Raw genomic sequence first — 25492 nt, forward strand, 5'->3', positions numbered from 1 at the left:
AAAATAAGGTAGCTTATTTTTTTGAAAGAAAGCAAGCGGGCTCTTCCTGTGCCCTGGGTTACTGTTCAGGAGGTCTCAATCCCAGCTGCACAGCAGAATTATCCCAGAGCATTTTCAAGAATGCTCATGCCCAGGCCCCATCTACGACCAATTAAATCAGAAGAAGGAGAGGAACTTTGTGATTTTTTTCCAACTCTCTGGATGATTCTAATATTCAGCCAGGCTTGAGAGCCACCAGAGTTTATAAAAGGTACCAAAAAACAAAAAAACCCAAGGAAGACCTTTTCTGTTCTTTGTTCTCCCCTGCCCCCTCAGTATCAACAGGAACCTTCCCAGCAGGGTCTTCACCAATTCTGGATCCATCAAAAACATCTTTACTCCACCATTTCTCCACCTCCCATCTCCTTTCAACAGTCGCTTTTCTTTCTGACCTTAATTCCTTGAGCCAGGTCACTGCAAACTCTTTTTAGGGCAAACAGTGCCTAGTAACCTCAGAACAGGCAGACTCCCACGCCCCCAACCAGGTGAGAGGGGGAACAACACAAAGGGAAAGTGAAACCAAACCATAGATTTGGTTTTGGTCTGTTGCTTCTTTTTTAAGAGACTCATGAATATTCATAATTCATGACCTTAGCCACCATCGCATCCCCTTTCTTCACTTCAGAGGTGAGGAAACAGATTGAGAGAAGGCAGCTGATGTCCTGAGGTCACATGGCTGGCTGGCAGCACCATCGTTCCACCCTCCTGGCTCTAGGGCCAGGCACCTTTTCTCCACATTGGGTAGTCGGTCCTCCTCCGCTCTGGTTCCCAAAACTCTATGGCCTAGGAGTTTGCAACCTTGCTTTTTTGTCCCAACACTCCTGGGGCATACCCCACACTGCAGTGATTATTTATTTGGGGAAGGGGATGGGGCATGGTAAAGAACAGAAAGAAATCCTGCACAGTGTGAAAAAGAAAAAAATCCTGGCCATTATTACTCACCCTTCACCTTCTTGAGAATCATCACCAGAAGTATTAATTCTGAACAGATTCATTAGTGTTTTTTTTTAATAGAGTAATCTGAAAGCTACATCTCAGAGAAAACAGACAGTACTTGTTTTCATTTGGCTGATGCTACCGGGGCCTCTTGCAGAGAGGTGGAGATCAGAAAATATTTGCAGAATGAGTGAATTCCTCTGATCATCAACAGAGATCAGAACTGACAGCCAGAAGTCCTCCAATAAATAGTTTTGTCAGTGGCTGTCATGCCCTTGGGGGCTGACATTTGCCCATCCTGAGCACCTCTTGTCGGTTTCTTGGCAGCAAAGCATAAATGTGAAATGGCTTAGCACACACTCCTTTCAAACCTTTTGCAGAGAGCATACAGACATGTATTTAATTACCTTTCAGCCTGGGGAGGCTGAAAATTAATTGACATGATTAATTTACATCTTTGTTTAGGTTTCCCCAGAAACTGACCCTGTCGGAGACAAATATTAAAGAGGAAATTATTTATCTGGAAGTTGGGGGAGGAGGGGGACCAAAATACCAGTAGAAAAGAAGCAGAGAAGGGAACCAACAAAGAACTGATTAACCAACCAGCACCCACTGTGGGAGACAGGACTCTGCACCCACAGGGTTTCTGGGGAACAGTACAGAATACAAGAGAGGGGAAAGGCGAGGAAGCTGGGGTAGTAATACCATCCCCATCAGACATCTGCCAGCTGCTAGCAGAGTGACCTTTCAAAGACTTCAGAGAAAGCTCTCCCAGGCAAAGGGTAGAATCTGGCAGTGGAATGGAAGGGTGGGGAGAACCACATGTTCTGGGATAAAGGTTCCTGAGGGATAGAGGTGGATGCCATCGGCATCTGCTCCCAAGTTATCTGCTAACTCTTCTTAAGTCATTAAAAGCTTATAAAGAGGTTCGAGCTAGGTTCTCTCCAGTCTCGGCCATGGATGTTGGGAACTTTGGTGGTCTAGCTTTTGGAGCTTCTCAAGTTCTATAATACCATGTTTGGGGGGGTGGGGTCAGTTTTGTCTAGAGAATTTCTGGAGGGTCTTCCAGGCCCTCCCTCCCTTGTCTGCTTGTTGTGGTTACCCGGCCCTAGGTATTTGGGGATGTTTGGGGAACCACAGACAACATGCCATCCCACCCTCCAGACCTCCTGGCTACCCACGGAATATTCCCCAGTCTGCAACCCACAGACCTAAACAGGCCACCTTGGGGAATATGGGAGAGCCTCTATCATTCACCTCTTTCCTAGCATTCCTATGCTGAGATGTTTCCATTCTGTAGCAGGCAAGACAAGCTCTGTTTTGTGTTCTTAACTTCCTCCCTGGGATCTTCCTCCCAGGGAAGGGCTCCACACCCTCACTCCTGGAAGCCTCCTCTCTGTCCCTTGTTCACCGAAGTGGGAGGATGTGTACAATAACCAAAGGCTTATTCAATTACCAGCCCCAGCTGGTGTGGTGGGGTAGGAGGTGCCGACAAGAGAGAACTCAGCTTCCTTTCAGTAGCCCCTAGGGGCCAGGAACCCCACAGCAAATGCACCCATGCTGTCTCTTCTGATAATGGTCTGCACTCGCCTCAGATCAGTTCAAGGCATTCGTGGTCAGGAACTTTAAGGGAGCTGTAACCATCATGCCTTAAACAGCCAGGATGACAGATTGTGGAGACAGTTGAGCATGAAGAGAGGTGAACAGATGGAGATGAATCGTGAGGTTTCTGGTTATTGATAGGCTTAGAGCTGGAAGAGACATTAGCCACTGACTAGAGCAGTGTCCTCTAATAGCAGTTTCTGTGAGGATAGGACTGTTGTGTAGTCTGCACAGCTATCCAGTATGGGAGCCACTGGCCGCATGCACTGTTGAGCACTGGGAATGCACCTGATCCAGCTAAGAAACTGAGCTTTTAATTTTATTTAACATTTATGAATCTTTATCTAAATAGCTACGTGTGGCTAGTGGCTACCATATTGGACACCATAGATCTAGATCTAACCATGAACAGATTAGGAACCTTAGATAACATGTCTCCATATCATCCACATCCACAAACAATAATTTCCCCTGAAAGGGCAAATATTTTATATAGCCTGCCATATCAACACCCTCTCTTTGCTTGCTTGTACAAAGAAGAGTGAATATTTTCTAGAATATATGAAATTGTATTGGAATGGGTTTCTACTAGTCAACTGGGGTCACTGGCTCTAAATGACAAGATGGCCCAATGTGGTATCACCACGAGAGCCAACTGGAGAGTTCCTTTCAAGGAGAATAGGAAGAGCAGAACCCCTAAAAGCATCTGTAATCTAGGGGTCCCTGTGTGTTGATGAGTTGGCTATAATCCCTGATGTCTCTTTAGTGAAATAAGCCATGGTCTCTTCTGGTGTGCTTACTGCAAGCACTGAAGGGGAGTCCTCTAGCCTTTCTAGTATGTCACAGGGAGAGCTTTGCAAAAAGGCCCCAGCTCACTTTTATTTCATTTTTCATTTACTTGGATTTTATGTAAGCATTTTTAATATATAATACCTTCATTTGTTTCAAAGTTCAAAATGTACAAAGTGATATCAGTGAAAAATGACATCCAACCCATGTCCGAGCTGCCCAGTTCTTTTCTACAGGGTCAGTCAATGTTATCCTTTTACTATGTGTCCTTTCAGAGATACCTTATGCACATCCAAGGAAATATGTATATATTCTCTCTCTCTCTTTACACAAATAGTAGTATTCAGAACATGCTGCTTTTTAGATGGCATGATATTATACCACAGTGGGCAGCAAACTATGACCCACAAGCCAAATCTCACCCACTGCCTGTTTTTCACAAATAAGTTTTATTGAAACCCAGCTTTGCTCATTCACTTACATATTGTCTATGGCTGCATTTGCATACACCAGCAGAGTGGAATAGTTGCAATGGAGGCCATATGGTCTGCTAAGCCTAAAATATTTACTATCTGGCCCTCAACAGAAAAAAATGCCTGTTCTAGCAATGGATATCCCAGGATTTATTTAATGCCCTGCTGATCAATATTTAGGTGGCTTCCAATCTTTTGCTTTTATACATTAGAATACTTAATGTCCATCATTTCCCAATATAGAAATATATCTGCTGGATAAATTCATAAGATGTGGAATTGCAGAGTCAAAAATTATGCACACTGGTAATTTTGATAAATATTGTCAAATTACCCTCAGGAAAGTTGTAACAATTTACGTTCTCATCAGAAATGTTTGAGAGTGCCCATTTCCCCACATCCTCACCAATACTGTGAGTTCTCATACCTTGTGATCCTTGTCCAAATTAGAGGTAGAACACGGTTTTTCAGTGCAGTTTTATTTTGCATTTCTCATATTATAAGGAAGGTGGAACATCTTTTTACATGCTGAATTCCAGCCATATTTGTTCTTGTGTATACTATCGGATCATATCCCTTGCCCATTTTTATTAGGTCTTGGACTTTTTATTACTGGTTTATAGTGACTCTTTGTACACTAGAGAAATTAGTGCTCTCCCTGCAATAAGTTGTAAATATATCCCCAGCTTGTCAATTGTCTTTCTACTTAAGTTATGAAAGTTCCAGGTGGCTCTCAAAAGATACTGTTAGCCGATAAGGCAGGGTTACTATAGGAGCTGGGAGGCCAGGATTGGGTTCCCGTCACTGTATGTTATAGGAGCATAGCCAAGCTGGTTAGAGCTGGGGGACAGAATGAAGGGAATCAAAGTAGTTGTTAAAAGGGAAACTAAAGAGACTGTCACATTGAGGTAGGCCTTGCCTATCTTTCACCTGTTCTTTACCCTTACCCAGTACAACATGTATATTCTAGAGGGCACTCCCAGACCCTCAGCCTCCACAACTGTTTCCAACCCCACAACTGGTTGACAACCAATACTTGAGTGACTATCTATATAGAGGATCCCCCAACACGGTAACCTCTACATGCTACCAAGAAATCTGCACTCACTCGCTCATTCAGACTCCATTTGTCAAGCACAAAGCAGGTGCCAGGCCTTGTGCATGGGGCTGTGGGCACAAAGTCCCTGGCCATTCCTGGCCACCTGATTCTGAGATCTCAAAGCTATCTTTGGTATTTCTCAATGGTAATTCTTTCCCATGAAAAGGGTAGGGACCGTACTTCTAAAATAACTTGCAAAGATAAAACAACCCAAATCCCTGAGAAATTAAAGTAGTATGGTTTGCGTTCAACACTTAATCAGTCTCTGAGAAGAGACAGAGCAGAGGAGTCCCTTCTTCGGAATGGGATGATCTCCATGAACCAGAAGAAAAATACTATCGTTTAAACTTCTCCAATAATACCTTAAGAAGAAAAACATATTTTTTTCTCTTTGGAACCACACTCACTGCTGAGCCTTTTCCACCTCCTTCTTCAGCAGCGTACCCTTCCTTATGACCGAGGGGCAGCAAGTCCGCAAAGCCGGGTGTCCCTCGGTGTGTCCTTGGGCAGCTTCCGCTGAGGCTGGGAATCGGTCCCATAGCCTTTTGTGAGCAGCTTCAATAGCCAGGCAGTTCTTGTGTCAATCAATTCAAGGAGACACTTGGCTTAGCCTCGCCAGGCCAGCCCTCCTGCCAACACTGAAGTTCCACCGAGTGAGACATGTACTTCTTTTTAGTTCCCACTAAGGAGAACTCGTGTCTCAGGTGAAGACCGGATGGCATCCAGCCTTCTCCCAAATAAATCCTACATCTGGCTCGAGTAGGTCAGGGATGTGGACGCTGCTTGTCCACAGCTATCCTTAGCTAAATAACATTTATATGATACCCCATGGTCATTATAATACTGATATCTAATCCTCCTAATGAAAAGGAGGTGAGATTTCATTCCATTGCTGATGGACCCCCCATTTCCATAGTCCCTAACATGTGCCTAGGACACACTGTGGACCTTCAGTAAATGTGTTGGGCATGCCCAAGGTGTAAAGCACCATGTTAGGTCCCCAGGGCAAACAGAGGCGTCAGTAAGAAGTTGTCCCCCGCACGCAAGGTACCTACAATCTAGTGCGAGGTTGGCTGAGTGCAGGTGGCAGGCAACGGAGAGAAAGACCATTCTCCTCCAAGAGAGAATACAACACGCTTGAAAGCAGCACCAGCAGAGCATTTAGTAAGCCTGTACCAAGTGCCCAGACCCGGTTCTAAGCCCCTGACAGGCCTGTTCTCCCTTCATCTTCCCACCATGAGTTAGGTATTGTGATCGTATCCATTTCACAGAGGAAGGAACTAAGGCACGGAGAGGTTAGTCACTTCCCCAAGAATACACGGTTCCAAAGTGGTGGAACTGAGATTCAGACCACACTTTCTGATTCCAGAATCATGACTCTGAACAGCTAGGTTGTCCTGGGCAGATCACATGGAGTGCGGGGGAGTCTTGATTCATTGTCTCATGGAATGTAAGGTTGAGAGGCCTTTGTCTTGAGGGTCCAGAAGGTTATGCCAGACCTTTGTCATGATCTTCCCAAACCATGATTCTGTGCCCTCCCTGTGGGATAAGATTCCTCTGTGATACAAGATGGGGAACCCCTGTATCCCCAAGGAATCCATTGCTTTCCCTTTCTCCATGATAGTGAACATCATGAGGTTACTGTGATCCTGTGAGGTCTAAGAGACTGCAGAGCAGGGCGGTCAGCTGTACTCGGCAGCAGAGCAAGGCTCTTGTAAAGCTCTTGTTCACCAGCTGCCAAAACAGAGAGCTCGAGCAGACTGGCTGAAATCCACACAGCAACTGCTGGAGAAAGGCAGAGTACCCATTTCAGCCTCTCAGCACTCATCTTGGACACATGTTCTGCTAAGAACACCCCTGCATAGCAGAGGGATGGGTTTGGAGATGGCCCTTTTCCCCCTCCATGTGGGACTCTCAAATACTTCCTCTGACTTATTCCAAAGCAGGCCGCTTTGCTTCTCTCCCATCCATCTTCCATGTGCACTTAATTTAAATTTTTTTATTTGAAATTTTTTATCCTATTTCAAAGTGTCAATATGCTCTCCTGTCCCAGAAATATAGATGGAGTGCAAACACAGCAGCCTAGCCCCTGCACAGAGGAGCCAAGATTTCAAGCTGGCTTGAAAGCCTGGGGACCAATATATTTGAATCTCATTACACATCCTAGCAATTGCACTGAGCAACAAACACAGTCCTACCTTCCTATCCTCAGGGTCTAGAATGACACAACTGCTTTGTGGTCTGTGAGGAGAAATCTTGAAGGCATTGGGTTGAAATGGAAATAGAAGTAATTATTAATCAGAAAGCATAACTCTAAAAAGCCATTGGAGAAGAGCAGGTAATACATTTAGGTGAGTTAAAGCAGTTGACTGTCCCCAGATGAAAGGCAAGTATCACTTGTAAGCTGATTTGAGAAGGTATTAGGCATGATATAAAATGACAATCCCATAGTGATCAAATTCATTTTTTTCTCTTTCAATCGTAATTAAGCTGTATAAGAAAGTTTCCATTTGGTGCCAGTAGGTCATTAACACTTCTCTTATACTCATCAGTCTCACGTTTCAACAAAGACAAAGCAGGCTTTGGGACTCAGCAACATGGTGGGCAACATTTGCTCAAATATAATAACATTGGTTTATTTTAATTTTATTAATTTTTCAGCTATTTGTTGTCTATGACCAGTGATACAGTTTTACAGTTTTATTGGTTTCCGTAGCAATCTAGAACTTTGTTCCCATGGACCAGGCATCACATGGGAGTTTTAAATGCAGATTCCTGGGCCCACTCAGATCGCCTGAATCAGAACCTGCATTTTCACAAGCTCCCTAGATGACCCTGATGCACATAAAATTTGAGACTTTATGTACAGTTTCCATTTTAAACACATTTATTTACAAAGAAAAAGTGAATCGATTTAAATAAAAATTGTTTGAGTCAGTATTCAGATATGTGAAAAGCCATGCTGCTTGTCGAATGTTTGGGTAATACTCCAATAGAGCATTCATCCCCCCAGAGACCAGTGCGTACCTCTGAATACAGACCACACATTGTCTGGGTTGAGAGGAGCACAGATCATCTGGGGAGCTGTGGTGACAGCCTTGGCCAGCGGATTTATCCCAGACCCACCACCTAGGCTTTGAAATTTGCCTTCAGTGGGACTTGACTTCCACTCATGCCCGCTTCTTATCCAGGGCGTGCTGGTAATGCTTCATATCTGCTCTCCGAGGACAAATGTAAGCATGTGTATTTATGTGCCAGTCAGATTCACAATACCACGTAAAGGAACATAGAAGTTTCTGTTGATGTTTTCTTTATATAATTTTCGAGATAACATAAATTTTAGGATAAAATACATACTTCGCTTTTCCATTTGCACCTATACCTTCAGTGTGACTAGCTATTTCTTGCAAAATCTGCCAACTGTTTTTATAATTCTGTCATTGACAATAATGTCACAAAATCAGATTATAAAATATGCTTGATTATTAATATCCAATTAAGCAAAAAGTCACATCAGTGATAAATGAGGATAGCTCTGATATGAATTTTGGTTGATATTTCCATTAACCTTAATGAGTCCTTTCATCAATGATGAGTAACTTCTTTTAAATCAGATAATAGTTTGTAAATACTGGAAAGATATTCCCTCTAATTTTTTTGCTATTCATAGTGCGACAGCTACAGACATGACCCGTTTTAAGTTTAATCTGCTTTATTAACATTTTCTGCATCCCTTTAAGCCTAGACAGTCAGCAAAACAACAATTCAATCCCTGATTTATAGTGTTTTCCAATTTCCATGAGGTAAATAACTCTCACCACAGCTGATTTCAAACTCCTAACTTGATGTAAATAAGCACAGAGTTTGGAAGAGATGCTCAGAAGCTCAGCATTAAATGTTATTTCTACCGCACAGCTACCATCGATATAAATAACTTTGATAGCACAGATAATGATAAAATGTAAATAAATTAGCAAGTGATGTGTTTGGAGTATTTGTTACCATTTTAATATAACTTAATTGTAAGTGGATATAATTTAATTTTTAATAATAGCTGTGTTTACCGACCAGCTTACAAACTTCCTGAAAATTTAACCCTCTGCTCTCGAGAGCTCTCAGGCGCGCTCCAGCTGCTGACTGACCCCCTGGCCGCTCTGTGCACCTGCACCTCCCGGCTCCGTCTGTCTGCCGGAATCCCACTCGCCCACCGCCCACCCACCCACACAGCCCACTGGGCCAAGTTCCAACCCCAAAGACAGGGAGAGAAACGGGGCGACCCATCACTGCAGGACTTGACAGACCATGAGGAAGTTTTAGAGGGGTCCACCTTCACTTTGGGGAAGACAGCTCCACTTTCGGGGGTTTGGATTGGCGGAAGCAGTGGCTTTCAAACCTGGTTGAGAGCACAGTTCTGGCGTTGGCCGCGGCAGGGAATCCAGCTCTGTCCCTTCTAGGCCATACGATCTTGAGTAAATAATTCAGTCTCTCTGTGCCTCGGTTTCCTCACGTAAAATAAGAGTAACAATGACACTTGCTTCATAGAGTCGTGAAGATTAACTGAAATAAGGACTTAACACTATCAATGGAGTGCTTGGCACAAAATAAGTGCTTAACGTGTATTAGTTATCAGCAGTAGTATCCAACCTATAGTGGCTTTTACAAACTCATTTTCGGCTAATATTACTTTTTACATATAGAAAAATATATGCAGTCACTATTTGCATGCTTTTAAGGTTCTAAAAGTTTCCGCATGTATAACCTGATGGAAGCCTCATAGGTACTCCACTCACTGTCATTTGCTTTCCGTGGACAGGGGCTGGGGCTCAGAGAGGCTGAATGATGGTCCAGGGACACACAGCCATGGACTGACCAGTCAGAGCTGGGCCCACAGCTTCCATTCTCCTTTAGCTGATCCCAGACTTTCAATGGACATTTTTGTTGACCTCTTTCTAGCTCTCACACAGGAAGAACTACACCTGAGATATGAGCCCTTTGACCTGGGTTTTCTTAGTCAGTTAAATTGGACTATTTTTGCATAACCCTATAAATAAGTATTCATATGTAGTAAAAATGGTCAATCCAGACAGCCAGTAAACTAGGAGAGAAAACAGGTTTTTTTTTCCTCCCGTATCTCTGGCTTAGAGACATGCGTCAGACTGTACCAAAGATGAATGAAAGTGATCTCTAGTTTTTCCCCTTTCTCCAGCAAAGAGAAAGAGTGGCAATGACCTATCCCCTGAAAGGATGAGAAAGAATCAGACTATGTCCTTGCTGAGGGAGAAATTGTGAAACACAGACCTTCCCCCTGTGTTCACAATTGTGGCCAGACTGGTTTTTACAAGGAAACGGGGTCTCTCAGACCAAGTTGGATAGTTCCTCATCTGAAGAAGGTGTGGGGCAATCGGCACTGCCTGACAGTATTGGAACGGGTTACGAGTTCTCTGAAAGGCAATTTGGCAACATCCATCAAAATGAGAAATGCATACCCTTTGACTCAGCAGTCCCACTGCAGGGATTTACCCCTCAGAGATACTCCCATGTGTGGACAATGAGGGTTGTAGGGTTATTCTTTACACCATTGTTTGTAACAGGCGAAGACTGGAAACAATCTAAGCGCTCATCAGTGCAGGGCTTCTAAATAATTACGGTACTTCCAACAAGGCAATACTATGGAGCCATTGAAAAGAATGTAACTGATCTATATATACTGGTAGGGAATATTTTCTAAGCTATATTAAGTACCAAGGCAAGGAGAGGATGATCATATATATTTACTTATAAATATATGAAATATTTCTGGAAGGAGGTATAAGAAACTGGAAACAGAAGAACTGGGTAAATAAAGCATAGGGACAGAAGGAGACTTTCTCCTATAAATCCTTCAGAAAAAGCTTTTGAATTGTATTCTACTTGCATGCACTCTATGTTCAAACTAAATAAACGCTTGTATACAAATTGGTGGGGGCGCCTGTGGAAAAAATGGGATTTTTCCATCTGCCAGTTGTTTGCTCTGAGTCAGAGGCAGTGGAGCGGTCCCTGGGAAGGGCGAGAGGGAAGGCGGGGTTTGGGCTGTCCACGCTCCCCTGCTCACGCAGAGACCCGGCCCTCCACAGCAACAGGCAGAGGTGGCCCGCAGGGCGCAGACGCAGGAAGACAAGATGGCCGCTGCCCTCAGGCTGGAGCTGCACAACACTTCGTGCCGGGTCCAGAGCCTCCAGGCCGAGACGGAATCCTTGCGGGCCCTGGTGAGTGGGCTGGGAAGAGCCCCGGCATTTCTTACGTCAATTTTTACTCTCAAATGTTGAGCTGTAGTCATCTGGGTCGGAGTTCGCAAGAGATTCCCACCTCCCAGCATGTTGAGTCTTGAGGCCGGAAAGGGTCAGCTGATACCGAACCACAACCGGTATAGTGAACGCTGTTAATGCCCCACCGAAATACCCGACACCAGGCCACCACTGTGAGTGTCGGCTGCTTACACCCCCAGATGCCCCACTTGTCCAGAGAATGGGCCTCAGCCAAACAGTGGACACCTGGCCTGGGCGGTTAGGCCCACCTCCTCTAGCCCTCAGCCAATGACTAGCTGACGTGGGGTTTAAAAGCCCAGCCCACTTTCTTCCGAGTGGAATGGCTTTAACCCTGTAATTCACACTCGCAGGCTCTCTGTGGGATCAGGCTGTACCAGATTCCAATGGAGACTCCTCCTGACTTAGCGCCTTCCTCTGCCCTATCCTGCTTTCCTTGCTCCCCTTTTCTTGAGAGCAACCCCTTAATTATTTACATGTACCAGGATCCCTCCCTTAGGCTCTGCTTCTGCGGAACCCCGAACTAAGACTAGGAAGCGCCTCAGACTCACTGGGGTTTGTGGGAAGGTCTCTTGCATTATTTGTTAGTAGTAGTGATTAAAATAATTATTAATAATTTAGCAATTCATCCTCTGCTCTCTGGGGTGAACTGAAGTTATTAGGGTACCAAGCCCACAGCTCCACCTCGATGCCCCCTGCGGGGGCCATGTATACTGATTTGAACAAGTGTGTTGTCCACACTGGAGTGCATGAGGGGATGGTTCATGTAATCCTTGTGCAGATGAGGTGGGTCTAGACTCCACCGAGGCCCAAGGAGCCCCTGTCTCCCACCAGCTTCAAGCCTTGGGAAAGTTCCAATACTATCACTAGTGCCCCTTTCTTCTACCACTCCCCATACACCCTCCTCATCTCAATTTTGCCACCCAAATCTGTTCCATCACCAAACCGGCAGCCCTACCTCCCAATGCAGTCTTAGCCTACCATCAAGTTAGCTCAAGGATTTATTCTAGTTGGTTCCCTCAGAAACAATGTTTTCAGTTCGCGTGGCCAAGATCATTCCATCACCCCAGTTCTCCTCCTTCACGTGTCTTCAGTTCCCTTGGGTCCATCGTCCTTTGGCCAACAAGGTCACACGCTGCCCAGTCAGCTCAGGGAGATGTTAGTCTTGCCACAGCATAGCAAGCACAACATGACACACGTCTCGTTGCCACTGCTCTCCCACACATTCTGTGATGGGATCGGGGTCAGTGCGAGGGGATGTGAGAAAAGGATTTGAGGTGAGAAAAATCAGGAAACTACAGCCTAAAATAATGCTACTTTAGCTTAAAAATTGTCTGAAAGACATTGCATTATTTACTCAGTTATGTGAATTTTATGCTCATCTGTTTTATTCCCCTGCCATAACCTTTGGTCCTAATACTAGGAGTGCTGCCTTTTGCCCAAGTCCCTTTAAGCCTGGTTAAGGGGCTGCCATTTATTCCCCAGATGTCCTTGTGGCTGCCAAATTGCCTTCTTCCAGTGATAAAAAGTGCCAGGCAGGGACGCCTGGGTGGCTCAGTCAGTTAAGTGTCTGCCTTCGACTCAGGTCATGATCTCAGGGTCCTGGGATCAAGCCCTGCATCGGGCTCCCTGCTCAGGGGGGAGCTTGCTTCTCCCTCTCCCACTCCTGCTCCCCCTGCTTGTGCTCTCTCACTCTGTCAAATAAATAAATAAAATCCTAAAAAAAACAAAGTGCAGGCAAAATATTGGACATACACTCAACCCCACATCATCAGAGAAGCCTGGAAGAATTGTATCTGGATGGAGGTGGCCCATTACTTAGCCACACATATACTGGCTGCCTACTGTGTGCTAAGCCCTCTGTGAGGTAGGTCCCAGGGATGTAAACATGAAGTGGATGGTTCCTGTCCTCTAAAAGCTCATGACCAGATTGGGTTCCACCAAATGACTGAACACAGCAGAGGGTGCTGTGCTCCCAGAGCAGTTGCTCCTAGCAGCCTCCATTCTCAGCGAGCGCCAGCCTGCCCTCACCTCTGTCCTTCGCAGATGCTGTCACCTGCACCATTCTGCAGGTAAGATTTTAGTCCCCAAACATGAGATCTTCTGTCTTCTGTTTCCAACCTCAAAATGTCTCTGAAGTTTTATCCACTCTCTCCTCCCTTCAGTAAACTTCCCCTGTCTACTGTTGCCCCATCTGGGACATTCCTCTATCTACTGTCCCCTCTCTTCTGCATTTTCAGTGTCCCTCCCCCCTGAGATTGCCTGGGGGTAAAACAGAAAGCCTTCCTTCACCAGACCTTCCAGCACCACCCCGTGCTTGGGCTTCATTCACAGACCAGCCCAGATTCCGCAGGAAGGGAAATGCCTAGAACTCACCCTTTGCTCTCCTACACTTGAGCCTCTGGACATGTTCTTCCCATGGCTGGAAGGAGACCCCTCCCCCCAACTCTGCCTACCTCTACCTATCCTCACACCCTTGGCACAGGTGAGGTAGAAGATATGCAAGTGCTACACCCAGCGAAAAGACTAGATCCTGACTCCCACAGGTGGGGTGATCTCTCCACCTGCCACCCATTTGCATTCAGAGCCCTTTGGTTTATATGGTTATATCAGCTCATCCCCTGACATCACATTAACTTCTTCAGGGCAGAGACCATGTCTAATTTGTTTCATGTCCCCAAAGCCCTTGATGAGTGTCCAAAATGTAATTTCTCCAAGAGATGCTAATAGTCATGAGAGCATGCTCACCTGCATTCTCTCATTGGACCCTCATAGAAACACTGAGAAGTGCGGGGGGCTGGGACTGACATCCCATTTTGCAGAAGAGCAAACTGTGGTTCAGGGGTTTACGCATGAACGGGAGTAACAAGTGGAGGGGCCAAGCCCTTCTGCCTCTATTTCTCTACTAGGCCACAGTGGGCTTCTGGAATTGGGGATTGACACTCAGTCTGGAATCTGGAATCTTGACTCCTCTACTCATTAGTGCAGTGAAGTCTCTAAGATTCTGTTTTCTCACTTGCGAAGTGAGGATCTCTTTGGGTTATCATATGTATCTGCCATGTTGGTGGCTTAAGACAACAGTAAAAAATGTGTTCAATTTAGGCAGAGTCCAGCAGAGACAGCTGCGGCATCTGCTGGGGCCAGACCATCCAAGAATGGTGGCTTCCGCTCACATGTGTGGTGCCTCAGCTGTGCATCTCTTTTTCTCCCTCCATGGGGCCTGTCCAGGTGGCTAGCTTTGATTTCCTCAAATCACGGCAGTCATGTAGTCGGACTTCTGACGTGGTATCCGGCTTTCCTCAGAGCGCCAGCACAGAAGCTACCAGGCCTCTTAACACCTGGGCTTAAAAGTCCCTTAATATCACTTATACAGAACTCTGTTGGTCTTAGCAGTCACGGGCCATCTCAGATCCCACAAGAGGAGAAAGAAATGCCACCTCTTGATGAGGCAGTGGCAAGGCCACCTAGAGAAAGAACACGTGGGACAGAGACAGGGATTGCAGCTGCCTTTGGAAATGTGATCTGCCACCAGACTGAACAGAATTTACCTCATAAAGTCACGGGGATGATTGATGAAACGATGCAGGTCAAGCCCTTAGGACAGCGCCTGGCACAGAGTGAGCAGTCAATAAATGGTATCTATTACTGGTTATCATTGTAAAATTATTATTATAACCCCTGGTATAGCAATCCCAAGTTGGCATCATCTGATCACCTCACTTAAACCCCATGGCCCTGCCTACTGGAACCAATCAAAAGAAAACTCACACGCCCAACCAGAAGGCTTAGGAGTAGTGACATGCTGGCTGTGCTTGGGACCCAGGACAGGCTGCCTCTGTCCCCTGCTAGCTGGTAGATCAGAGCTCTGGTCCCTGGGCCTTACAGGCGAGGTTAGGAGCCCAGAGAGCTGGAATAAGAAGCACACCTTTCTGCAGCTTTCAAATGGACAGCTCAGTCCATCCAGCCATCCCTATTATCGTCGGTCAGAGCAGCCTGCACACACACACAGGGCCCCACAGCTCATATAAACCTCAGACAGGTGAGCTGGTGGCGCTTGCAGCCCCCTTTGCCAGCAAGGCACTGTTTGTATTGGCAGCCAGGGACCAGTAATGGTGCTTAAAGCCTACTGAGCCCTGTTTTCCATCAACTCAAATCAGGAATGCAGCTCAAGGCCAGAAATCACATAAGGTCACTATTTTTACCCTCTGGAGGGCTTAGCAATTCAAGGAAGTCCCTTCAAATCACTAGAAACTGGGGAATAAGTGTGCTTGTTGTTGTGTTGTGTTGTGTTGCTGTGGGGGCTGGAGCTGGGAGATGGGCCGCAGTGGCCTGATGGCCATCACTCGAGCCCAAGCGTGTCTGTGAGAACCAGGCCAGGATGTCAGGGACTTAGGGGGGGAAGCTGGACCAGGACTCTGAGGATGGGACAGAAGAGACAGAGGACCTCTGATAGTCATTTCCACGAACCTACATTGGGCAATGGTTCCTAAGTCATCAAAGAAAACCTCAGGCCACATGGAGAAGTCACCTGTGACCATGGAGCGAAAACTGTAGACCGATGATCCAAACGTGATTCCGTGAAAGTTTTTTCCAAATCACAGCTGTTACAGGTCCAATGTCAACACTAAACCCTACAAACCAAGCAATTTCCTGATGAACAAAGGAGGAAAACCCAGAGAATTTGGAACAAGTGATTCTCAAAGTGCAGGTGACCATTTCTGCATCTTCATTGCCATAGAGGGGTTTTCAGATCTCACCAAAATAATAACCCTAGACCAGATACTGATCCAGATTTTTTTTCTACTAGTCACATTTTTTGCCACCTGTAAGTGTACCTAGGATGGGAGTCTGACTCAATATTCTTATATCCTATGGAATTAAGATGGTTTAAATAAGATGATATGGTGGCCCCTGCTTAACAGGAGCCATGATTCAAGAGGGCATCATGACCAAGAATCTTCCATTTCAACCACAGTAATCAAAAGGGTATGAAAAATCTCCTCCTAGGGGCAGGGTACAGAAAGTTGTATTATTGAGATTTTACTCCAATTTGAAGATATTTATCTGTTGTTATGTGTCATAAAAAAAGCCAGATGCTAAATTATAGGTGCACCATGATGACAACTATTAAAAAATGTTAAAGATAGATGCACACAGTTTTTTAAAGGTGTTTATTGGTCAGCCCTACAGTCTGCAAGGCTTGCTATATGGGAAGATGAGATTTGCAGTCTAATGGGGAGACAGATAGGGCAATAAGTGTAACCATAATACAAGTGCTGTCATCCTGGGCAACACACCTGTTTGAGCACCTACTCTGTGCCACCTCCTGTCTTATCATGGGAGTTACAGAAACTTCCTTTCTGCTCTCAAGAGTTTACCGTCTGGTAGAAGAAACATGCCCCTAACAAGCTCAGCCCACTATTACAAGTTTAAGGGCGTGCATGTACTTGGGCAGCCATGGAAACCCAAAGGAGGGGCCCTTAACCCGGACTGGTGGGGGAAAGGGCAAGAGACAATCAAGGAAGTCTTCCTGGGGGAGGTGACCCCTAAGCTTGGACTTGAGGATGAGTAGGAAGGATCCAGGTGAGAAGGAAGGGGAGATACAAATTCAGATTCAGACTTTCGACAGAGCACAGTGGCTGCTATGTGGAGAATGCAGAGGCAGGAGGAACTAGGGACCAAGAGATGAGCTACAAGCTACTGAGGTTACCCCAGGGTACCAGTGATAAGCATCGATCCTGGACACTGGTTACTGGGGGAGAGAGGGCATAAATGTGAAAACTTTCCAGAATATATAAGAGGCAGGACTCCATGATAATTGAATCAGGGAGGGGAGGAAGATGAGGGACATGCCTTCGCTGGGTGTCTAGTCCATGCGAACTCACCAGCGGAAGCACAGATAGGAGAGGTAAACAGGTTCCAAAAGAAGCCAGTGGCACCATTGTGGACACGTTGATTTGAGGTGCCCTTGGATTGTATACATTTCCAGGAAGAAATTCAGTAGCAGGTTTATGCTCAGGGGGAGAGGTCTGTCCTGGAAACATCAATGCAAGAGTCATCAGGAGAGAGACAACTAAAATCATAAGCGTGGCAGAGACCAACGCAGGCGCAGGAAGCATGGCTCAGAGAGAAACGGGCTCAGGACGGGGCAGTGGGGAGCCCACAGGGAAGGGGCAGCAAGGGGAAGAGGCATTAGCCAAGGTGTGCTACTAACACACTAAAGAAAAACCTGCTGAGTGTATAAAGGCCAGAGACATTCATTCTAACTCCGGCAATCTGGGCAAGCGTGCTGGAGGAGAAGGCATTTTAACTGAATGATGGAAGGGGTTTCAGCGGTGGAGGAGGAAAGGATCCCCCAGCGAGTGAGAAATCATGAGCAAAAAGGCCCAGAGGCAGTTCAGAGAGCAAGATTTGTTTGAAAAAAAACACCTGCAAACTGCCTCCCCTTGTGTGTATGTCAATTTCTCACTCTCATTTTTTCTACCACTATCTTTCTCACTCTTTCATTCTCTCTCATCAGTATACTTCATCTTTCTCCCTCGCCTTCTTCCCCTTTTCTCTGTCTTCCTCCCCGCGCCCCCTCATCAGAAACATCAGTCAATTAGACTAAACAAGAGTCTGGCCTCCGGAGGGGGATTCATCGTTACCCCCCGTAAGCCAGCGAGGCCATTGTCCTTGGAGTAACGGACAGCCCAGGCCCAGCGCAGCCCGTCCCACAGCTGTGCCCACCTCCCTCTTCGAGGGCACTGCCTGCGGCCTCGGGTGTGGACCGCGTTCTCTCTTTGGCAGAAACGAGGCCTGGAGAACACGTTGCACGACGCCAAGCACTGGCACGACATCGAGCTCCAGAGCCTGGGCGCCGTGGTCAGCAGGCTGGAGGCGGAGCTCAGGGAGATGCGCTGGGAGGCGGGGCAGCAGCAGGAGGCTCGAGAGCATCTGCGGGCGCGCAAGGCCCAGCTGCAGAGGGACGTGGCGTCCTATCACGCCCTGCTGGACAGGGAGGAGAGCGGGTAAGCCTCTCCTTGCCCCGCATTCCTGTGACAGCTCTACATACTCATGGGTTCGAAATTAGAAGTTTTTCAAACACTATAGAAGCAACTAAGGTAAGAAGGAGAAATCACCCTCAAACTGCCCAACACACACACGCGCACACACACTCCGACAGCCTGTGTCCTTGCAGATTTTTTTTTCAAATGTATTCTTTTCAATTTAAATTCAATTAATTAACATATAATGTATTATTGGTTTCAGAGGTAGAGGTCTGTGATTCATCAGTCTTATATAACACCCAGTGCTCATTACATCGGGTGCCCTCAATACCCATCACCCAGTTACCCCTTCCCTCCATGTCCCTCCCCTCCAGCAACCCTCAGTTTGTTTCCTATGATTAAGAGTCTCTTATGGTTTGTCTCCCTCTCTGGTTTCATCTTGCTTTATTCTTTCCTCTCTTCCCCTATGATCCTCTGTCGTGTTTCTTAAATTCCACGTATCAGTGATATCCTGTGATAATTGTCTTTCTCTGATTGACTTATTTCGCTTAACAAAATACCCTCTAGTTCCATCCATGTCATGGCAAATGGCAAGATTTCATTTTTTTGATGACTGAGTAGTATTCCATTGTGTGTGTATACCACACCTTCTTTATCCATTCATCCATCGATGGACATCTGGGCTCTTTCCACAGTTTGTCTATTGTAGACATTGCTGCTATAAACATTGAGCTGCACATGCCCCTTCGGATCACTACATTTGTATCTTTGGGGTAAATGCCCAGTAGTGCAATTGCTGGGTCGTACGGTAGCTCTATTTTCAACTTTTTGAGGAACTTCCCTATGTTTTCCAGAGTGGTTGCACCAGCTTGCATTCCCACCAACAGTGTAGGAGGGTTCCCCTTTCTCCACATCCTCGCCAACATCTTTTGTTTCCTGACTTCTTAATTTTAGCCATTCTGACTGGTGTGAGGTGGTATCTCATTGAGGTTTTAATTTGTATTTCCCTGATGCCGAGTGATGCTGAGCACTTTTTCATGTGTCGGTTGGCCATTTGGATGTCTTCTTTGGAAAAATGTCTGTTCATGTCTTCTTTGCAGGATTTTTCTCTTCGTATATTCACTTCTGCAGATATACACATACACACACATGGACATACTTCTATGTGTTTGGACATACCGAAGATATACATACTGTGTGTTAGGAGTACTTTCAGCTGCGGGTAATAGACCCTCATTAATGGGGCTACAAACCAATGCTCCTGAAACTTTAACGTTCACTCAGAACACCAAAACCTGAGCATATTTTATTTTTTTATTGAACTATAATGAACATGCAGTATCATATTAGTTTCAGGTGTATGATATAATGATTCAGCATCTCTAGACATGATTCAGTGCTCAAGATAAGTGTGCTCTTAATCCCCTGCACCTGTTTCCCCCATCCCCCCCAACATCCCCTCTGGTTACCATCAGTTTGCTCTCTGTCTTTAGGAGTGTTTTTTCATTCATAGGTAGAATTTAAGAACAAATGAACAAAGAAAAAAAGAGGCAAACAAAAAAGCAGATTCTTAAATACAGAGAACAACCTGGGGACTTTTTTTTTTTAATGCAGACTCTGCTTCACTAGGTCTGGGGTAGGCCAGAAATTCTTCAAGTCTAACAAAACTCCAAGATGATGCCTATAACTGCTGGCTCACAAGCCACACTTTGAGCGGCAAGGGCACAAACCATGTTTATTTAAGTGTTCCAGAAATAAGGTGGTCTAGGCCCCTCAACGATTTCATTAAGGTCCCAAGCTCTTTCATCTTTCTGATATACCATCCCTGATATATGGGCTTTTTGTCTTCATTTCATTACCCATGGTTGCCAAATGCCTACCATAGCTCCAGACATCATATCTTCATTCATGGTAAGAAGAAGGGGAGGGAAGAGGGAGGCAGCTCTCTTCTTTTATCACTGAAGGAAAAACATGTTGAGAAGGCCTCCAGTGGATTTTCCCTTACATCTCATTGACCATAACATGCTCACATGGTCATACCTCCCTGCAAGGGATGCTGGGAAAGCAATTACTTAGCTTTTCCAGCCTCCATACTGGAGAGAGGCAAGGGGTAGGAATGGCATATATACATCTATATATGTACGTGTATGCACATGCACATAGGTATGTGTACATATGCAGTCTTTTTTTAATGGGTAAGGATTCCAGGAGCATATGTGTAAGTCTTGGGATTCTGCTTCCTTGCCAGCTTGTTAAGGAAATCCAAGCTTTAGTCTCTCATAATTCTGTATCTTCATATTTCCCTCCAAAGTCCCCTCCAAGACATACATTGAATAATGAATAGAATATCAGCTCTGAGAGACAACTTAGTGATTACATAATCCAACCCCTCAATTTCAGAGAGAATACAAAAGCCCAGAGCAGAAAAGGATGTGTTTGTGATCACACGGGGAGGCGGAGGCAGAGCTGGGACTGGAGCCCAGGTTTCCTGGCTTCTCCAAGGTGCTGTGTATCATTTTTCTTCCGAAGGCAAGAGAACTCTACAGAAGCAACTGAATCCTCCCCTCTTTTCCAATACAGAATATGTCATCCATCTCCTTTCCGACTTTTTATTGGATTGATTTCTGCTGATTATAAAAGCTAGATGTTCCTAACAAAGCTCGTTTTTTCACATGCTCATGAACATCTGAATAAATACATAAAATTGTTTTAAACATGTACAAAAAGTAATGAGTTAGGCTGAATTTACTTCAAGAATATAAGAACTCCATTAGTGAGTGCCCACTAGATGCCAGCTCAGTCTTAAGCTCTTTATCTTCATTTCTCCCCAAAACTCTGCCAGGATGACATCATTCTCCCCATTTTATAGACAGGAGACAAAGCCTCAGAGAGCTGAAGTCATTTGCCCAAGGTCACACAGCTAAAAACCATGGAATAGGGGTTTGAAACCCAAACTGCCTTGTTCCAAAGGCCAAATTCTTTTCATGAGACTCTTGCCTTTCCTGTACTCCCACTGTGATCTCTTTACTAATTTTCATCATCTACGACTTCTCTCACTTGTGTTTTTTGTTTGTTTCAGCGAATGAAGGAACTTCTCTTTTCACGAAGAAAATGCTGCCTCCCTCACCAAGACCAGTGAAGTTCCTAGAGGAGTTTCCCCCGCATCGCCTAGACTCCCACCACCACCCTACCCTCCCGAGCTGCATTCCTTGCTGGATTCCCTGGTTGATTCAGCTTAGTCTGAAAAGCATCCTGGAAGTGGAGAGGGTACTTCTGCCTTAATTTAAATAGTCTATAGCTTGATCAACCTCCCATGTCCCTCTCCAAATAAATGCTTTGTGTGTGGCTTCCAGTCTGCCCACCTTGTTCAACCCACTGTCAGGTGAAGATGGATATCGCTTTACCTGCCTGGCTTTTGCTCCCAGAGCCATTCTTAATGGTTTCTGCGGGGGTCCTTGAACATGACGCCATCTACCTCGTCATCCAGGGGTCAGCTGCTCTTGGGTTTATGGACGTAAACATGCGGCTTAGGCAAGACTTGTGCTCATGGCATGTAAGATTGCCACAGTTTGGGGGCAAAAACAACACTCTTGCTAGACAGCGGACTGGCATGGTGCTTTGTTGAATATATCATGATCACAAGCATCACAGAGCGTTCAGATCTCTCTAATGCACTCTGCACAGGCATATTCGTGCAGACTCACACATTTCACTGCGATGGCAGAGCATCTCTCGATCAGTTTAAACGGTACTTCAATTCAAGTCGTGGGGAGGGGCATTAATTAGGTTGTGGTTGCCTACCCCACTGGCAGCCTCAGAATTTTTTTCCACGATCCTTCCCGCCTTCTCAGGGCCTAGCCCAGCCAAATATAGTTTGTGAATCTGCCACCTACCCAGGCAAGTCTCCCCTGCCTTCTGATTAAAACTGAAACCACCACCTGTGTCCTACCACAGGCTCTCAGTGTCTCCAAAACCACACACACAAAGCCCAGCCTTAATTTCTTAATTCTTCCCTCAAGCTTCTGTTAGTCCACCTGCCACACAGAATTACAGACCAAAATATCCACACTGAGTCTGTCCTCCTAAGTGGCTAATCCAGACAGGGGGATGTGTCCAATATGGGCACATTCAAAGACACCCTGCCCCCACCCCTGGGGTTCCAAAGAGCCAAAGCGGACATAAACAAAGAAACCTTCTTTACCCTTAAGAACGCTTAGAAGAGAAGGCAAGAAGTGGGGTCTCCTGGTTGACATTTCACCAACTGACTTCGCTTTATGGCTTCTAGGATCAAAGGGATTGTATTAATAAGTCATGTGGGCAGGACAGCTATTTACAGCTCGCATCACACCTTTACATAATTCTGTTTGTGGTCTGAGGCACAGAAATAGTCAAGGCACCACCTGATGCTACGTCTCGGCAAAGCACCAATCCCTGCACAGCTGCGCGTTCCTGGGTGCCCTCCGTGGGAGCAATGGGTACAAGGGCCTCCCTGGAAGAGAGCGTGCATGGGCGAGCTATGCTGGATGCACTGAGGTCTGAATAGCCATCTTTCCAAAGAAAATAGATGGGTGGCCAACTGAGGTCTGTTTCTTTCCTTTCTTACTTGTTACAATTAATTTTCTGCCCCCCCCCCAGCCAAGACCTAAACCCCTAACCTAAACACAGCTGGGGGGCCCCAAAACGTCAGCTGTCAAAAGGAGGTACTTCTGGGTCTGAATGGCCATGCGTTTTCCAGAACTGTTTCAGCTATTGCAGGGAGGGGAGAACAGATCCGCACACACCATCCCGCGTTTCCACCAGGCAGCATGCTGCGCGGGGCGGCACACGCCCCGTCTCCTCCTCCCCCTAATCTCAAAGAGCATCTGCCATAAATCATTAAGTTAATCATCCTTTGGCAGGGAGAGCCAGTGCAGACTGGGGCTTCCAGTTCTCAGCACGGTGTCTTGCTGTTTCTAATGAGGCTTCATTAACAGGTAAGAAAAGGCGCTGCTGGCCCCTGATTCCGCCAGGGCCTTATTGAGCTCGGGCTTCCCCCCACAACAGCCGGTAAAATTACACCCTGGCAGCAGCTTGCTGGCAGGTGGCAGGGGAGCTTACTGCTCCTGTTGGTGTCAAGGACAGAGCATTTGTTCTGGAGCGGACCAGAGAAGGGCTTCCACGGGGCTCCTCCAAAAGCACAGACGCGCTCTGTTTCCAGACCAGGTAATGCCACGGGCCTCTGGCCTCGCCTCTGGAGCACACAGTGTAAACACCCAGGGAGATTGCTAGAACGTCCGTCTGCCGGCTTTCAGACCGGGAGCAAACTCACCTTCACCGTCATCCACACACTTCTGAGCACCTCCTGGCACCCAGACATTTTGCTGGACTTTGAGGACAGCAGTAAACAGGAGACAGTTTCTGCCCAGGTGGGCTTACTGTCTCCCCGGGGAGCCATAAAAGGAAAAACAAAGCAAAACATCACATTGCATTTCCCGGGACACCTTCATAGAATTCAGTTTATTATAGAAGGCATGGAAATAGACATCCAGATCTAATCTCTGTGGGTTTTCAAGAATCATCAAATAAGTCCCATGCTGGTTTCTGATGATCTCTAAATACCCCACAGATATTCTTTTTTTTCCCCCAGATGTATTGAACTGTGATTGATGTTCAGCACTGTGCAAGTTTAAGGTGTATAATGAGTACCACCATCAGTTACCATCCATCATCTCCTTTAGATACAGAGAAAGAAAAAGAAAAATACATTGTTTCCTTGTGCTGGGAACTCTTGGGGTTTACTCTCTTAACTTTCATAGGTACCAGACAGCAGTGTTAGCTGCGGTCAGTCATCATGCTGTACAGAGACATCCCTGGTACTTACTTATCTTCCAACTCGAAGTTTGTATCTTTTGACCACCTTCCTCCAATCTACCCCCTCCCACCTCTGCTAACCATAGATCTGATCTCTTTTTCTAGGAGTTTGTTTTTTAGGATTCCACAAACAACTGAGATCATACGTTGTTTTTCTTTGTGTGCCTCATTTCACTTAGCATAATGCCCTTAAAGTCCACCCATGTTGTTGCAAATGACAGACCTTCCTGCTTTTTATGGCTAAATAATATTCCTCTGGGTATATGTGTGTGTATCTGTATATATCCCAACTTCTTTATCCATGCATCTGTCCAAGGACACTTAGGCTGCTTCCATGCCTTGACTATTGTAACTAATGCTGCTATGGATATGGGGTGCAGAGATCTCCTTGACGTAGTGTTTTCATTTCCTTCAAATATTGTCCCAGAAGTGGTTTTGCTGGATCATAGGGTAGCTCTATTTTTAACTTTTTGAGGAACCTCCATACTATTTTCCATGGTGGCTGCACCAGTTTGCATTCCCACCAGCAGTGCATAAGGGTTCCCTTTTCTCCGCATCCTCGCCAGCATTTATTTCGTCTTTTTGATGCTAGCCATTCTAACAGGTGTGAGGTGATATCTTATTGTGGTTTCCTTAACAGTTAATGATGTTGAGTATCATTTAATGAACCTGTTGGCCACTCATCTGCTTTCTTTGGAAAAATGTCTATTCAGGCCTTTTGCCTATTTTTTTAAATTATAATTTGCTAATTTAGTTATTATCAGATATTTACACTGCTTCCAAGGTTGAATATATATATATATTTTTTTTTAATTGCAGAAACCGGGGTGCCTCGGTGGCTCAGTTGGTTAAGAGTCTGACTCTTGATTTCAGCTCAGGTCATGATCTCAGGGTCATGAGATGGAGCCCCAAGTCGGGCTCCACACTGGGCGTGGAGCCTGCTTAAGATTCTCTCCCTCCCTCTCCCTCTGCCCCTCCCCCCACTAATGCGTGTACACACAGATGTGCTCTCTCTCTCTCTCTCTCTTTCCAAAAAACATGTGGAAATCAACATAGTACTTTGGCTATTAAAGATAAAGAAATGAGCGATTTTAACATTTCTAGAAGGGAAACTAATTGTTAGTACTCTATCTGCACAGAACTATGTGATCCAAATCTGTTAGTGTCAGATTCAAGTTTACCAATTATTACAAATGAATTTGCAGGGGCCCTTTGAGGAACGGGTGATGCCAGCGTGAGGGTGCCAGCAGCAGCCGTAATAGGATTTTCTTCTCAAGAGGCAAGAATGGGGCACCTGACTGGTTCAGTTGGAAGACCTTGTGACTCTTGATCTAAGGGGTCATAAGTTCAAGCCCCACATTGGGTGTAGAGATTACTTAAATAAATAAAACTTTAAAAAAAAAAAGGCAAGAG

General features: G+C 45.7%; 1 protein-coding gene across 1 annotated transcript in view; it reads left to right on the forward strand.

The window, feature by feature from the left end:
• Positions 1-18254, forward strand: part of BFSP2 (beaded filament structural protein 2) — a 59606-nt gene extending 41352 nt beyond the window's left edge. Inside the window, 2 exon segments of the mRNA XM_027586046.1 lie at positions 11052-11183; positions 18030-18254. Of these exon segments, the coding sequence (XP_027441847.1) occupies positions 11052-11183; positions 18030-18254 (357 nt within the window).
• The last annotated feature ends 7238 nt before the right edge of the window (positions 18255-25492 follow it).

Source organism: Zalophus californianus, chromosome 1 (genome assembly GCF_009762305.2).
Source record: "Zalophus californianus isolate mZalCal1 chromosome 1, mZalCal1.pri.v2, whole genome shotgun sequence".
Classification (NCBI taxonomy): domain Eukaryota; kingdom Metazoa; phylum Chordata; class Mammalia; order Carnivora; family Otariidae; genus Zalophus; species Zalophus californianus.